General features: G+C 49.0%; 1 protein-coding gene across 4 annotated transcripts in view; it reads left to right on the top strand.

Annotated features, from left to right (window-relative positions):
- The window catches only part of LOC135811871 (sacsin-like), a 35,949-nt gene that overhangs the window by 1,390 nt on the left and 19,595 nt on the right, over positions 1–14,964 (top strand). For 3 of the 4 annotated variants that reach the window (XM_065325113.1, XM_065325119.1, XM_065325127.1), the window contains exons 2-5: positions 3,220–3,420; positions 4,180–4,419; positions 4,915–5,173; positions 6,593–14,799. In XM_065325113.1, coding sequence (XP_065181185.1) covers positions 4,303–4,419; positions 4,915–5,173; positions 6,593–14,799 — 8,583 coding nt within the window. In that variant the 5' untranslated portion in view covers positions 3,220–3,420; positions 4,180–4,302. Of the gene's footprint in view, positions 1–3,219; positions 3,421–4,179; positions 4,420–4,914; positions 5,174–6,592; positions 14,800–14,964 lie in introns of those variants that run through there. The other variant, XM_065325132.1, reaches the window with a different exon arrangement.

Consider the following 14,964-nt stretch of genomic DNA (forward strand, 5'->3'; position numbering starts at 1 on the left):
GCTGGGTCAAAATGGTGTGTGAGTGTGTGTGTGTGGGCGGAGGGGGGGGGGGCAGGGGAAACAGGTGCCCCGTAAAGCGTAGTTCACATTCGACGGGGCACGACGGGACGGGAAGCAACGGGACGGCCTGATGGCGTCCAATGGCAATGTGAACACCAGGAACGGGAACGTAACCGTACTACTGTACAGATCGGGAAGCGACGGGAACCGTTGGATTACGGTTCAACTTTTTATACCGTAGACGGGCGTAGCAAGCGTAACGGCTGCATTTTGAGTGTGAACAGGAGACGGCGTCGGGCGTCGAATACTCCTGGTTCGTACTTGGGAATATTTAGCGCTTCGAGCACTGCGCTTCCCATGATAACTCGCAGAATGGCTAACACAACTTGAGTTGAATTTTAGCAAGATAAAATCTAATGTCACTTGAGGTGGCAGCCTGGTCGTAAAATCACTGAAAAATCGAATTTGTAAATTCATATCGAGTGCTACATCAGTCGAAAGAGCATGAACAGCTGCAAAATCTCTGAATGTTTTGTCTCGATCTGACCAGCCGTTCAAGAGTTATGGCCGAAAATGTGCCCTTGCAAGGAAAGATTTTTTTGTTGCACGCTGTCATTTGTTGGCAGCACTGTATTTGAATGTGAGCAGGCCGTGCGCAACTTGTCGTATCATGGAAACACGCGAAAGTGTGCAGAATTTTGCTCCAAGTCCAAAAAAGTCCAAAAAAATCACGTTAAAAAACCACGTATTGGGCTGCAGGAGTTTTGCCAGCACCCTCGTGACGTTGGAGATATGTGGCTTGATTATTGTAGTTGACGTTGATTGAGTGACTTTGGCAAGTTTGAGTCGTGTTAAGAAGTCAGGTAGGATTCAGTACTAGGCAGTAGTGGAACGTGAGTGGTAGTCTTTGCCGATTTTGGAGGGTATCCTGGATTCGGTTTGAAGCGCTGTGGAAATGGCTTGCTGTGGAAGTCCCAGCACTGGATGTTGTGTCAAAGGTACGACTTCGTAGCACGCCCTGAACCTAAAAAAATTCAAAAATTGACTTGGGTCTGTGGGAGTCTGTGACAGAACGCCCACTCCTGCCGTTGTGACAGATTCCAGGGCCACGCTGAAGGGCCCTATCCCACCACCCATGGCTGCTTCTGGACGTTTTTTAGGTTTGGATCCCGCGCACGGACAGAATTGGCTAGAAAATGTGAAAAAATTGTAAATGTATTTGTTTGGCTCCTGGGTGGCTCGCAAACCGTGGCACTATGCCGGAATTTTGAGTTTTTCCGGCCTGGAAAGCCTGTCAGTGAGGCGCACGAACTTTTAAATCATGTCCAGAGGGCCAGCATAGTGGCAGGAGTGTGTGGTGCAAATTTCACTCAAATCCATTGAGAGACACCAAAGTTACGGTCAATTGAATGCCATATGAAATTTAGGACCAGGCTGCTACCTTAAGGCATGTAGGGATAGCTCAGGAGCGTGACAGACGAACTGTTTAATTATTTCCTGGGGCTATTACTTGAATGGCACAACTTGTCGGGCTTCATTTTTTGGTCTTCATGAAACTGTTTTTGTGAACTTGACTCCGCTTCATTCAAGGAGAAATAATTGAAAAATGTCTCGAAAAATAAGACATTAGGTCCGAAAGTCACCCCGTCACGGACCGTGCCTTATGACTCGTGCCGTTCGCCGTTGAACATCGCAATAACTGCAGCATATCGTGTCGTACAAAGATTTTACCGCTCACCCCAGCCGTCCCGACAAGCCCTTACGTCCCGTACCGTCAGCGTTGCGTCGGATGTGAACTAGGCTTAACCCATTTTTTTAATTTTCAAAAATAGTTTTCCATACAAAATGCAACGTATGTGGGCAAATCTTTACCGCAGACAAGTGTGTCTTTGTGAACCCTCTATTACTGACTATCGACTGCATTTTCGTTGAATGGCATGACAAAACCCACAAAATTGACAAATGAGTAGGGGCGCCACTTTTTCGCAGGAGGGCGCTCAATCAGAGTAGGGAAGGGGGGGGGGGCTGTACCCCTGCCCTCCGCCCCCGCCCCCCCCCCCCCCCCCGCTAGAAACCAGAAATCAGCTATGTAAGCCCGGTGTACTCTGTATGGGAACGGGGTAGACCTACCAGTCGCACCAGCAATCGCACCACTGTACATGCATGGATAACATTATAATGCGATATACATGTACATGTGCGTGTTGAGTAGGAAGGTTTTCAATTCTGGTGGTGAGATGGGTAGATGGGGAGATGTTTCAAAACCATCGGCAAAATCCGGAGATCCACCGCTGGATAGAGAGACTTGGCACCTCTGCATCTAGACGGCTGTAGCTCTTTGTTGCCCACAACTGCTGAGTACATGTACATAGTATGTACCTTTGGATGGATCATTACAGTACTGTCGGTCGCCAAAGAGCGGGCCCAGCGGGGTCAGCCTCGTAGCCTAGACCGTTCTTAGTCAGAAGTACTGCAGTCTATGCACAGGTGCGTCATTGGTGTGCTGTGCTTGGTGAAATTCTAGGCTGCTCGTTCTTCGGCGCTCCGTTCTTTGGTGCCCGGCAGTTTACTCTGGCGTATACATGTACTAGTAGCATCGAGTGCTATTCTACTGTTCTACTGCATATTCCTTTGCATGCTGAACAGTGCACTAGCACTTGGGTGGGTGTAGAGATCTACGTCAGCTGAGTAACTTATCCTGTTCCTGAATGTGCCGTCAAATCTGGGTGCTTCTCAGAACGTATCTACATACTTCGAAGTTGGTTGATGTATCTTTTCTTTTACGAGCTGAGATTAGAACGAATCAGGCGTAAATTCCCCATAGCCCTGCATTGAGCAGGAGTGGTACCTTGTTTTCAGTTTTGCCATGTAGAAAGCTTGACATGATTCTCGTGTGCTCCAGGCGACAGTCGTGAATCAATCAAGTGTCAGTCCGTGGACACGAGGCGTGTAGCTTGGATGCTCTGGCTGGGGCTCTGATTGCAGCAATATCTGTTTGAGCATATGTGTATGTGTATGTGTGTGTGTCTATGTGTGTGTGTTGTGTGAGTATGTATGTGTATGTGTGTGTGTGTGTGTACGTGTGTGTGTGTGCACGTGTGTGTGTGTGCACGTGTGTGTGTGCACGTGTGTGTATGTAAGTGTATGCATGCATGTGTTTGTGTGTGTGTGTATGTGTGTGTTTGTGTGTGTGTGTGTGTGTACACATACCTGATACAGATTAGGACTTAGCTTCAACGTGTAGTGATCCAGCCTTGTTGGAGCGCTAGTGTAGTGAGCGAGGGCTTGCTTGCCCAGCGGCTCTTTGTTGGAGAGTGGATGTAAAGCTCTGGGTCATTCTAATCAACTCTAGGCACCGTGAGCTTTGAGTTCTCTGTTCCCATGAGTACAAACTTCTCTCAAGGCAATCTATAGTTCATGGTACGTACTTGGGTGGGAAGGGAGAGAGAGAGAGGAAGCATGTACTCTCTCTCCCTCCCTCTCTCTCCCTCCCTCTGTGTCTGTCTCTGTCTGTGTCTGTCTCTCTCTCCCCCTCTCTGTCTCTCCCTCCGTCCCTGCGTCCCTCCCTCCGTCCCTCCCTCCGTCCGTCCCTCCCTTCCTCCCTCCCTCTTTTCCTCCCTTCCTCCCTCCCTCCCCCCGCCCCTCCCTCCCTCTCTCCCTCCCTCCGTCCCTCCCTCTCTCTGCCTCTCTCCCTCTCTCTCTCTCTCTCCCTCCCTCCGTCCCTCCCTCCGTCCGTCCGTCCGTCCGTTCGTCCGTCCCTCCGTCCCTCCCTCCGTCTCTCTCTCTCTCTCTCTCTCTCTCTCTCTCTCTCTCTCTCTCTCTCTCTCTCTCTCCCTCCATCCCTCTCTTGCACCTTCTTGGATACATATTCCAGCTGAGTATTCCAAAATGAATCTGGGTCAAAGACAATGACCTTATGTGTGTTTCCACCTAATGACACTTATCACCGATTCTTTCCTGCTGGAAGCATACATGAATGGGTAGTTACTGCTGGGGGACAAAGGTTATCTATGTTTTCAATATTGCTCGGTCTCAAACAGCAAGTGGACAGCATCCATTCATGTACATGTACATTGTATACTATTGTCTAAATGCTGCAGCTCTCGACATGTATATATATATATATATATGTATTGAAATTTCACCACAGTGCTTTTGTGTTGATTTTCTTCGTGGCAGAACAATTGAGCTGGGCAGGGAATTATCGTTGTGAACAATGACAGCAATGGCGGCCTGGAGCTGTGCAAGCATTGACTAAGCCAACAACAAGACGCGTGCCTGCGCACTGGTAGCGGCGGCACAATGTCAGCCGACGACGATGGCTGCCGTGAAACGTACGTGTCAGTCACACCACCGCCGCTGATTACATTCATTAAGAATGTTCTGAAAGACTACCCAGATGGTGGCCAGACTTTGAAGGTAAACCATAAGATCAATAATGATATAACAGTGTGCCTGGTTGTGTTAAAAATAAAAATCATATATTGGACTCGGATGGAGAGCCAAGGGTAAATTTATAGCAAAGAAAAAAGGACCAAGAAACTACAAGTTACGCTATAAAGTCCACTAACACCACCAGTTACTAAACAATCAGCTCGTGCGATAACATTGCACGACCCTGACCGACGGTACTGACGTTCTACAACTAACTGGTTACTTTTAGTTTCTTGTTCCTTTTTTCTTCGCTATAAACTTAATATTCACATTTCATACGAGACACAGGCAGATAAGCTGTTTTTGCATCCACGAGAATGTACCACCCCCTCTTCTCCCCCCCCCCCCCCCCCACTGCCACGCAGCCTGGGTAGTGTGTGGGTGTCTGCAATGGAGTTTGAAAATCCTTATTTAAGTTAAATATGGCTGTGCTGTACCTCAACTGCGAATATTTCTCTTTTACACTTTTTTTGCGTGTAGGAACTGCTTCAGAATGCAAATGATGCTGGCGCAACGCGTGTTCAGTTCCTACTTAACTGTGAACAATACAGTGCTGGTGATCTGATTCACGCCAACATGGCACCGCTGCAAGGTCCTGCACTCTACGAGTACAACGATGGCGTGTTTGCCAACAGCGACTGGAAAGGGATCTGTCACCCGTCGCGCAGCAAAAAGAGAAAGGATGTGATGAAAGTCGGACGCTTTGGCATCGGTTTCAACTCAGTTTACCATCTGACTGGTAAGGCACTTTTCAAATTACCATGTACAGTCGACTCCACTTGTAACGAACTCGCAAAGTTATAGCGAATTTCGTGATATAGCGAACCATTGTCCATGTCCCTGTTTGAACCCATACAAAAAATGACACTTTATAGTCGGAACAGGTTTCGTTTATAACAAACCAAATCTTTAGGGCCGCATGTAAACCAAAGTGCAATCACACTGTCATGGGCCACATGCCTGTCATGACTTGCTGCTTGTAGAGTGTGAGTGCATTTCTGTTATAACAAACTTTGGCTATAAAGAACTAATTTTCCTGCACAATGGTGTTCGTTATATCAGGAGTCGACTATAATATGAAAATACAGTTCTCAAAAAAACCCGCGAAGACTCCACTGTAGCCATCCAGTATACCCATGCATCTTCACAACACTCTCCAAACGGTCTCTGGGCTACACAAGTCACTAACAGAAAACAAGAGAGATAATCATTCGAATTTTCGGGCAAGATCGGTGTAGCTCAGAGACCGTTTGGAAAGTGTTGTGAAGATGCATGGGTATTGTAATGTGCCGAGTACAACATTATCTCTTGCCGTGAGCCTGGATACCCGGATACCTTGAGCTGTTCATGTGACAGTCACAACCCAACTTACTTGTGCTGTGTGCCTGGTGTACAGTCCATTTCAAAACTATAGACGCGTACCTAGGCGAAAACCATTATGCCAGCATCTATACCACATAAAATCTGTGATCACTTTGTGCATACGTTTTTCCAAATTGGGCGTCTGTTATCCAATCGTTTAGAAACTATATGAGAGTAATTGTGGAGCGGACCTGAGCAATATTCCGAAACTATTCTCAAAAGGTTCCAGCCAAATTTGAAATATTTCAAAAACACTAGGCGTCTATAGTTTTGAAATGGACTGTAGGGTTACTGTACTGCAGCTAAACTGTAGATTTCCCGGCTTGGAGTTTTATAAATTTAGTGGCATTGCTTTCCAAGTGTTGCCAGAAAATGTGCAGTCCCAGCTCCAGCCTTAGGTCATTCTTGCCACAGTTATGAAGTACTGCATGCAAAAATGGTCCGAGTTTGGGTAAACACCGCATTACCCCATGTATCCATGCATAATATTATACATGTACATACACAACACGTACAGGAAAATACAGAACGATTCAGGCTTGCAATGCTTATTTCATTGGAAATTATCAGGACATTTATAAAAATTTATAGTGGCACATTGCGGCAGCGCACAATCAGATCGAATATCATGTTACCTCATACACACTGTGCATACCACCTAGCTGTGCATGGGCGCATGGACTATATAACAACTAGGCTTCGCTGCGCAAAGCCTGCCTATAACAATTGTTCGGCGAATACGTTTCAATGAATTTCTTCTTTCGCTTTTGTGTCTATCTCCTTTGTCCTGGTGCAGATGTTCCAGGCATTCTGAGTGGTACGCACGTCTGCTTCATTGATCCAATGCTTTGCCACATTACGGACCCCTCTGGCTGTGATAGTGACAGCGATGGCGAGGATTATGACGACGATGATGACCCCGCCAATGCCACTGGTGCCAAGCGACGCTCTGGTCAAGAAATGATAAAGTACACAGTGAAGGGGTTTGCAGGACGGTTCCGTGGCCAGGCATCGGCATTCAATGTTTTGGAGCATCGACTCGCCGCTGGTGAAAAGAGTTTCACTGGAACTCTGTTTCGCTTCCCGCTGCGCCAGAATCAACACTCAAAATTATCCAAGACCGTCTACAATGAAGAGGACGTCGAGAAGAAGTTGTTTGCTTCTTTCCAGAAGGAGGCTGACATAATGTTACTCTTCTTGGCGAATATCCGCAGCCTCGAGCTGTTCAAGCAGCCACGCTCCAGTGCTGCTAAGCGTATCCTGCATGTCACCTATACATGTATTGGAGAAACTGACCCTGACACTGAAATGAGCCAGCGTTTACGTATTGCAATGGAGTCCAAGACACTTGCAACGTTGGAAACTCGTATGTGTGTCACAGTGCATTCCGGCAATGACTCTTCAACAGCTCGAAATTGGCTTGTGCGGCACACGGTCGGCTCTAACGATGCCAACATTTGCGAGATTGCAGGAAAGGAGAACCTGCACCCATGGGTCGGCATAGCAGCACCGATCAACGATGATGCGAATTGGTCCAAGCGCTGGCTGACAAGAAGGCACGAGAGCAGCTGCAGAAGCAAAGCATTCTGTTTCCTGCCGATCACGCCAATCGAGACTGGCCTGCCCGTTCACGTGCACGGCTATTTTGCAGTTACCAGCGACCGACGCTCTGTCAAGTGGCCGTGCGCGGACAATACGTCAGATGAAGCCAACTGGAATATGCAACTTGTGCAATCCTGCCTCAGCTCAGCCTATGTGGAAACACTGAAGCGTTTGACAGACGGCTGTCATTTCACTGTACCTGACACGATCCAGCCTGGTGCAGGTGATGACGACGATGACAAGCCAGTGTGCCGTGCGTACTATGCATGGCCCGACATGACACGCGTGGAGCGAAGTGAAAACTCGCCCTGGAGGTACCTGGTGCAATGCATGCTGCCTCTTTTGTTTGAAGAGAAGCTCCTGTGGTCATGGGCAAGAGGTGGCTCCTGGCTGGCAGTCAAGGATGCCTGGATCATGGAAGCTACGTGCAATCAGGCCATGCAAGCAGCTGCTGTGCAAACTGGGCATAACAGAGGCATTGCTGGCAATGTCGTCCAGGCTGTATACGCCTTTCTCCTGGCCATGAACGAACCAGTAGTTCTTCTGCCACCAAGCGTCATGGCAACGCTAAGCAGCACCTCCGACGGAAATTTGAAGCAGCTACTAGCAGAGCGCACTATCCAGCCCGCTTCTCTCCGACAAATTATCGGAAAGCTTCAGGCGTCCAGCCCAGCATGTGGAGAGTATATGACAGCCAACCGAAAGGCTTCCTGTGCTATGGCTAGTTTCATCCTGTCCGACTTTGATGTGGACAGTAGCACCACCCAACCGGAGGCGGCCACAATGGTCAAGGAGATCGAGTCCTTAGCCATCTTTCCAACCCTGCACCTGGCGACTATCCGGTCTCTCAGTGACGGTCGCCCGCTATACGTTCTGCCAGACATGTCCAGTTATGCGAGTATTCTTCCTGGTATGGGACATGTAATGCTGGATACAGGGTCGATCACCGCTATGGATCACACCGCCACTGATACTCTTAAGCACTTAGCTTTGCTCCTAGGCAGCAGCCATCCAACGTTTCAGTTGCTGCGCGATGACCATGTGCCGGAACTTCTCGTGCAGTCCATTCAGACATGGAGTCCGGCATTCCAACGTGGCCACACAACGAGTATAGCTTGGTCCGCCGATGGTGCAGAAAACTGCCCACCGCTAGCATGGTTGGAGGATGTCTGGAAATGGTCTGGAGAAAGCACCCTGACGAAGGATCACCTCGAACCGCTTGAAGGCTTGCCTCTCATACCGGCGATTGAAGGTCTGCTCTGTCTTTGCAAGCAGTCAACAATAGTCATTGAAGGAGACAGCCTGGAGGACACTGTCAATGAGCTGCTAACAGTGGCAGGGTGCACTGTCATCGCTGAGCCACCAGGATTTGTACACCACAACTGTGCTGGAATCATCGGACAGTACATTCTGCCTCACCGACCCACTACCGTTATGACTGCCCTTGTCAATGTGGAGAGGTCCTCATCCGTGGAGGAGGTGAATCGCCGTATAGCCTCACTGTCCATCCGTGCCTCGCAAGACCTACTTGCATTCCTGGCGACAGCTTCACCTAACGAATTCACTTCAGATCAGAAGGAATTGCTACGGAAATTGCAGATCTACGTATGTCACTCATCTGGCCTCACCATGGATCTTGCTAGCAGTGGAAAGCAGCACTATCTTCTGCCAAGAAACCTGCCACAAGATGTGCTAAGTCTAAAGTTGCCAGTGGAGTTTGTGCGGCCTACACCAGACGGCAAAGAAGAGAGCCTGCTGAACTCACTTTCATGCCCCCAGCTTACCTGTGACGAGTTACTGGTTGCATGGCTTCTACCAACAGTTACCTGGCCAGTGAATATCACCATCCTCAACTTTGCCATGGAACTGATTGCGACATCAAAACTGAAGAAGGAATCTCTGCAGAGGATCAGAACAATGGCATTTGTTCCCTGCTCACCGTCTCGCTACTCACTGGCAAGACCAACAGATCTTGTTGATCCGAAGGACGTCCTGGCACATCTGTATGACCATAGTGAGCACTGCTTTCCACACGTACCTGAGGGCATCAATGAAGACAACTGGCTTCCTGGACTGAGAATGGTTGGCCTCAGGAAGGAGGCTGAGCTTACAGCTGAAACCAAGGTGGAAGTCCTGAAGGACAGGGTATCTAGTGTGTCTCGCATCATGACTGGGTCAGCGGATCAAGAAGCTGCCAGGAAGAGAACAGTGAACGTCATACAGTTCATCTCTAGACTGGAGTTGTTGGCATCGTGCGGGCAATACATACAAGAAGAAGCCCGTTGCTTTATGGCACAGCTACGTCCTCCATCCCATGACTACCCGACTATGCTCCCGTGGTGTGGGGAAGACAACAAGAAGCTGTATACACCCATGGAGCTAGTCGCCATGCCTGATAGAAAGCAAGCCACTCTCCTAGTTGGAAGCAGTGCTTCACTGCTTGATGATGATCTATTCAAGGCCATTGGCAGTGATGAGAAAAAACTACAGAGCTTTGGCCTGAAAACGGTTTCAGATCTACACGATGTAGCTGCTAAGCATCTGCGTCAATTGATTGAAACACTTCCACCGCAGGGTCAGGCAAGTGTGATGAGCGGGAAGACGCGGCAGTACTACGATCAGAGCTGTTTTGAAGTGTACCGCTACTTGAAGCCACTTCACGGCGCAGATGAAAGCAAGAGTGAGAGCATCGTGCGGACATACTTGAAGGAACGTGACTGGGTGTGGCTGAGTACACAGCAGCAGTGCAGGTTTGTGTCACCACACAGACTGTTGTATTCGCTACCCGAAGGCATACAGCCAGAGAACCTACAGCCATACCGCTACCAGATGAGTGACGAGTGCAAGGTACTGTTCCAGCCATTCTTCAAGGCGTTTGGAAGCTCCACGTGCCTGGTTAAGAAGGACTTGGTGGATATTCTGCATGAAGTTAGAGGCGATACCCCTGATGGTGGACGAATGTCTGACAGTCAACTCAAACTGGTGCTGGATATCATCAAAAGTCCAGCTATGATATCTGATAATGGTGATCGGGCTGTTGAGAGAAAAATTCTGCTGCCCACTTCAAATTCAACTCTGGTGGATGCAGAACGCTGCCGGTTTTGTGACTGCGGCTTCTTGCTGTGCCCAGCGAAAGGCATTGAACTCAACACCGTCTCGCGATACAATGTGTTGCATAGAGATCTGGATGAGTCAATTGCAAGAAGATACAAGGTTCCTGCCCTCAGCCTTGACATTCTACCATCAAGCTCGCTGCCCTGCACAGTAGATGGAAAGCCGCGTGTGCTGTACAGCGAAGAAATTGCGAGCATCCAGACATCCGACACACTGGAGCAGACAAGTGAGGAGCTGTTCTTCAAGGAGATGCTTGAAAATGCTGAAGATGCTGGCGCTACCCGAGTGCAGTTCACCTTGGACAGCCGCCATACTGCTCCGGATTCCCGTGACAGAACACTGCTGAGCGAGGATTTGAAGCAGTGGCAAGCTCCGGCACTATGGTTTCATAATGATGCTGAGTTCTCAGCAGCAGACTTGGAAAACATCAGACGGCTGAAAACAAAAGCAAAGCGCTTGAATCCAACCCTGATCGGTCACAAAGGACTTGGCTTCAGCCGTGCCTATCACCTGACAGATGTGCCTAGCCTTGTCAGCCAAGAGCGTATTATCTTCTTTGATCCTGTGGGTAAGAGCTTTGGTGTAAGATCTAGTCCCGAAGAGCCAGTAGTGATGGTCGATTTCATCAAGCATCAGGACGGTGTCAGTGTATTCGCTGACCAGTTCTCCACGTATCATGGAACTTGTGGATGCCATGTGCTCTCTCCGACTGCATGCAAGTACCCTGGCACGCTGTTCCGGTTTCCTCTACGCAGCAAGCCAAGTAAGATTTCCAGCCACTGTCCAAGCACAGTCAAGCTTCGTGAAAAATTGGCTGAGCTGGCTAAAAGCATGGATCAGCTGCTCATCTTTCTGCAGCACATCAAGGAAGTCACTATTGACGTGATCCACGAGAATGGCAGCCAAGAGCTTTTGTGTCACTGGCAAGCTGAGGTCGATCAGCACATTGCTGGTGACCCACTGGTGGACAAGCTGCTCTTCACCACAACACAGAGATGCGACGGCAGCTGGAATAGAATGTGTGAGAACATGGTGACTATGAGCAGGAAAGGCGGAGTGCCTCCCTTCACCGTGTACAAGCTAATCATGACAGACAAGACTCACAACATCACCAGCAACTGCCTTGTGGTTGGAATGTTTGGTGGCAATGCAAGTTTAAAATCAGCAGAGAAGTTGAAAGCAGAGACTGGCATTGCTCGCTTGCCCTGGGTAATGCTTGCTGCGCGATTCCATGGCAGACCACCATGCGTTCAACGGGTTTCCGGAAAACTTCATAGGGCTCTTGCAACGTCAATTAGCACCCGTCTTCCGGTGCATATCAATGCCTTCTTTAAGCTGTCAGCGACGGGGGCACGCCTGGAGGAACGCGGTGCCTCTGGAGACTGGAATTCTAGCCTTCTAAAGAACGATGTTCCGAAGGCGTATTCGCTGTTGGTGTCTGGCATGAAGGAACGTATGGAGCAAGAACATGCGCAGATGACAGATGATATGGCACGCACAGTGTATTCTGTGCTCCCCCTTACTGCGCTTGAAGACAATCCATGGACAGATCTGCAACGCAATGTACTTAAGGAGGTCACTTCCAACATCCCATTCCTGTGGACAAGCGTCGGAAGCGGCCAATGGCTCAACTTGTCTTCTGCAATCATCCTGGACAGATTATCTTTCAACGACCAACGCTTGGCAAGCTATGCGAGAGACATCTTGGTCGCTGTGGGGGAGAAGTACGTGGGCCACAACACTGGTGATGATGAAGACTTGCTCAGCAGAATAGTGGATCTCTCTGGCCAAAGGGATGGTGCACTCACGTGTCAGAGCTTCTTCCATGACAAGTTCATGAGTAACCTGCTTAGTCTGACTGATGAGCAAGTGGACAACGGGCTCAAGATGCTGATTAGACTTGGGCAAAACCAGCCAGACACGTGCAGCTGGAGTGTACCACTTCTGGAAGCCAATAAATGTGTTCGATCTCAAGCTGGACAGCTCTGCTTCCCAGGGGAGTTGATTGACCCGCACACAGAAGACAAACGCATCAGGTATCTCTTTGAAACTTGTCCCAGCATGTGGCCATCGGACACATTACGGGACATCAGCGTATTTCTAAGCGAGAAAAAGCTTCTGCTATCAGGTGTCGATACCCTGCCTGTCAGCTTACTACTTCAAGCAGCTAAGTATATAGCTGGGTCTTCTACTGATGGTGTGGATAAGCAAGCTGTGTCTTATCTGTGCGGCATCATAGCTGAAAGGATCAGGAATGAACCACCTGGAAACCAGTTTTTACAAGACCTACGCACGGTGCCATTTCTACCAGTTATGCAAAGACCCGGTGACTGGCACTTACCATGGAAGGCTGAAGAACCTCCTGTCTTTGTTGCTAGCATTGCCGATCTAGTGCCGAAGTGTCAACGGGCAGTTGGTTCAGTGGCACTTCTTCTGGACATTGATCCTGACGTAGAATGCTCTTGGCTCTTCAGTCAATGCTCCCTGGACATGGATTCTCCTCCGTCGCTGGAAGACATGAAACAACAGATCCAAGTACTGACTGCTATTGTGGCTTCGGAGAAACCGGCACATGATAACCAGCGGAATAAGCCAAAGGTGCTAGAAGTACTACTAAATGTTGGTCGCTGCATGGACCGTATCTACGGATTCATGAAGCAGCATATGGCCAGCAATACCGATCAGTTTGATGCAGCTGGATTTGGTGACATGACTTGCATTTGGAGTGATCAACACGCCATGTTTAAGCTTCCCTGTGAAGCTGCAATGTCTGCACCTGAGGGTTACCCAGACCTCATGCCATTCCGATTGATTGTGGATCGAGGACATACGAGTAAATACGCTGGCGTCTTCAGCCGCATCAGTGTCAAGGACGCACTGGATGTAACTGATCTCCATGCCATTCTGTCCAGTCTCCATGCCAACTATCAGGACAAGAACGGGCAGAGAACGCCATTGTCCAAAGAGCATCGTGATCTAGCCATCAAGTTGATTGAGGTGCTGCACAAGTTGAAAGCACTAACAGTGGTGCCTGGTGGCGAACTGCTCCTTCCCACCATGAAGGGACTGATGCTGCCAGCAAGTCAGTGCAACTACATTGACAGAGAGGAATTTTCGGACTTGCTGCAGGGAACTGACAGGTGGACAGAGTTGTGGGACAACGTTGTGCACAGCCGACTGGCTTCTATTGCTCAACACCTGGGAGCTGAATCTCTCAGCAAAAGACTGCTTCCATCTGAAAGCATGGAGTATGAGACGGATGATTTGGAATTTGAACGCGTTGCATACGGTCAGGAATTGACCGATCGCCTTGCCCATATCTTGGAAGACTACCCTGCTGATGAAACGATTGTGAAAGAACTTGTGCAGAATGCTGACGATGCTGGTGCTGGAAGTGTGAAGTTTGTTCTTGATTGGCGTGATTGGAGACAAGGGACTGGCGCTTTGCTGAACAAGGAGATGAGAGAATGGCAAGGACCAGCCTTGTTAGTATACAACGATGCCGTGTTCAATGAAAACGACTTCCGTAACATCATGAAGCTTGGTGGTGCAACCAAGAAGGACGATCCTGGCAAGATCGGCCGATTCGGCCTGGGTTTCAGCTCTGTATATCATTTGACCGATCTTCCTAGCTTTGTTAGTGGCAACTACATAGTTTTCTTTGACCCGCACACAAAGTATCTCGGCCCTCACCGTGTCAGCAAAGACTCGCCAGCAATAAAGATCAACTTTGTGCGCAATCGCAAAGGCCTGGAACCGTTCTCTGAACAGTTCAAGCCCTATCACAACATCTTTGGTTGCAACATGAACGACGCGTACGAAGGCACACTGTTCCGTCTGCCACTGCGCAGTCCGAACACGGCAAGCAAAATCTGCATCGATCCTGTGAACATCCGGGACGTGTTCAAGAAGTGCTGGAGCAAGCTCTCTGACATGATGCTATACTTGCAGTGCGTGCGACAGATAGAGGTCTATGAGATCCGCTCAGAGGACTGTAAGCCAACGCTTCTCTTTGCTGGTCAGTCTAACATATGCAGTGACGACAGGAAAGAGGCAGAATGGGCTAAGCAGGGTCTCCGCAGGCTACATGAACTGCACAGTGACAGTCTTCACGAGTACATTGCCGCTCAACATCCGACCAAATCAGGATGGTACACTGGACGGATACGAGTGAGCTCATCAATGACACCGGATGGGCTGAAATGCTTCAACATGTCTGCTTCTCATGGCTCGGCAGCAGCACAGGACTGGTTGCTCTGTGCAGGACTTGGCACAGCAGAATCAAAGGTAAGCCTAACTTGACTAGTCGCCACACAGCCTGTACCATCGTGTATGCTGGCATACACATACCGCATAGTCCCTGATTCAGTACCGTGTCTTCTTCCAGATTATGTGCACTATGCCAGCAATTTAGCAAGAGAATGAGAAAAGAAAAAATTGGAACATCACTTC

This window comes from Sycon ciliatum, chromosome 1, assembly GCF_964019385.1.
Source record: "Sycon ciliatum chromosome 1, ocSycCili1.1, whole genome shotgun sequence".
Taxonomy (NCBI): domain Eukaryota; kingdom Metazoa; phylum Porifera; class Calcarea; order Leucosolenida; family Sycettidae; genus Sycon; species Sycon ciliatum.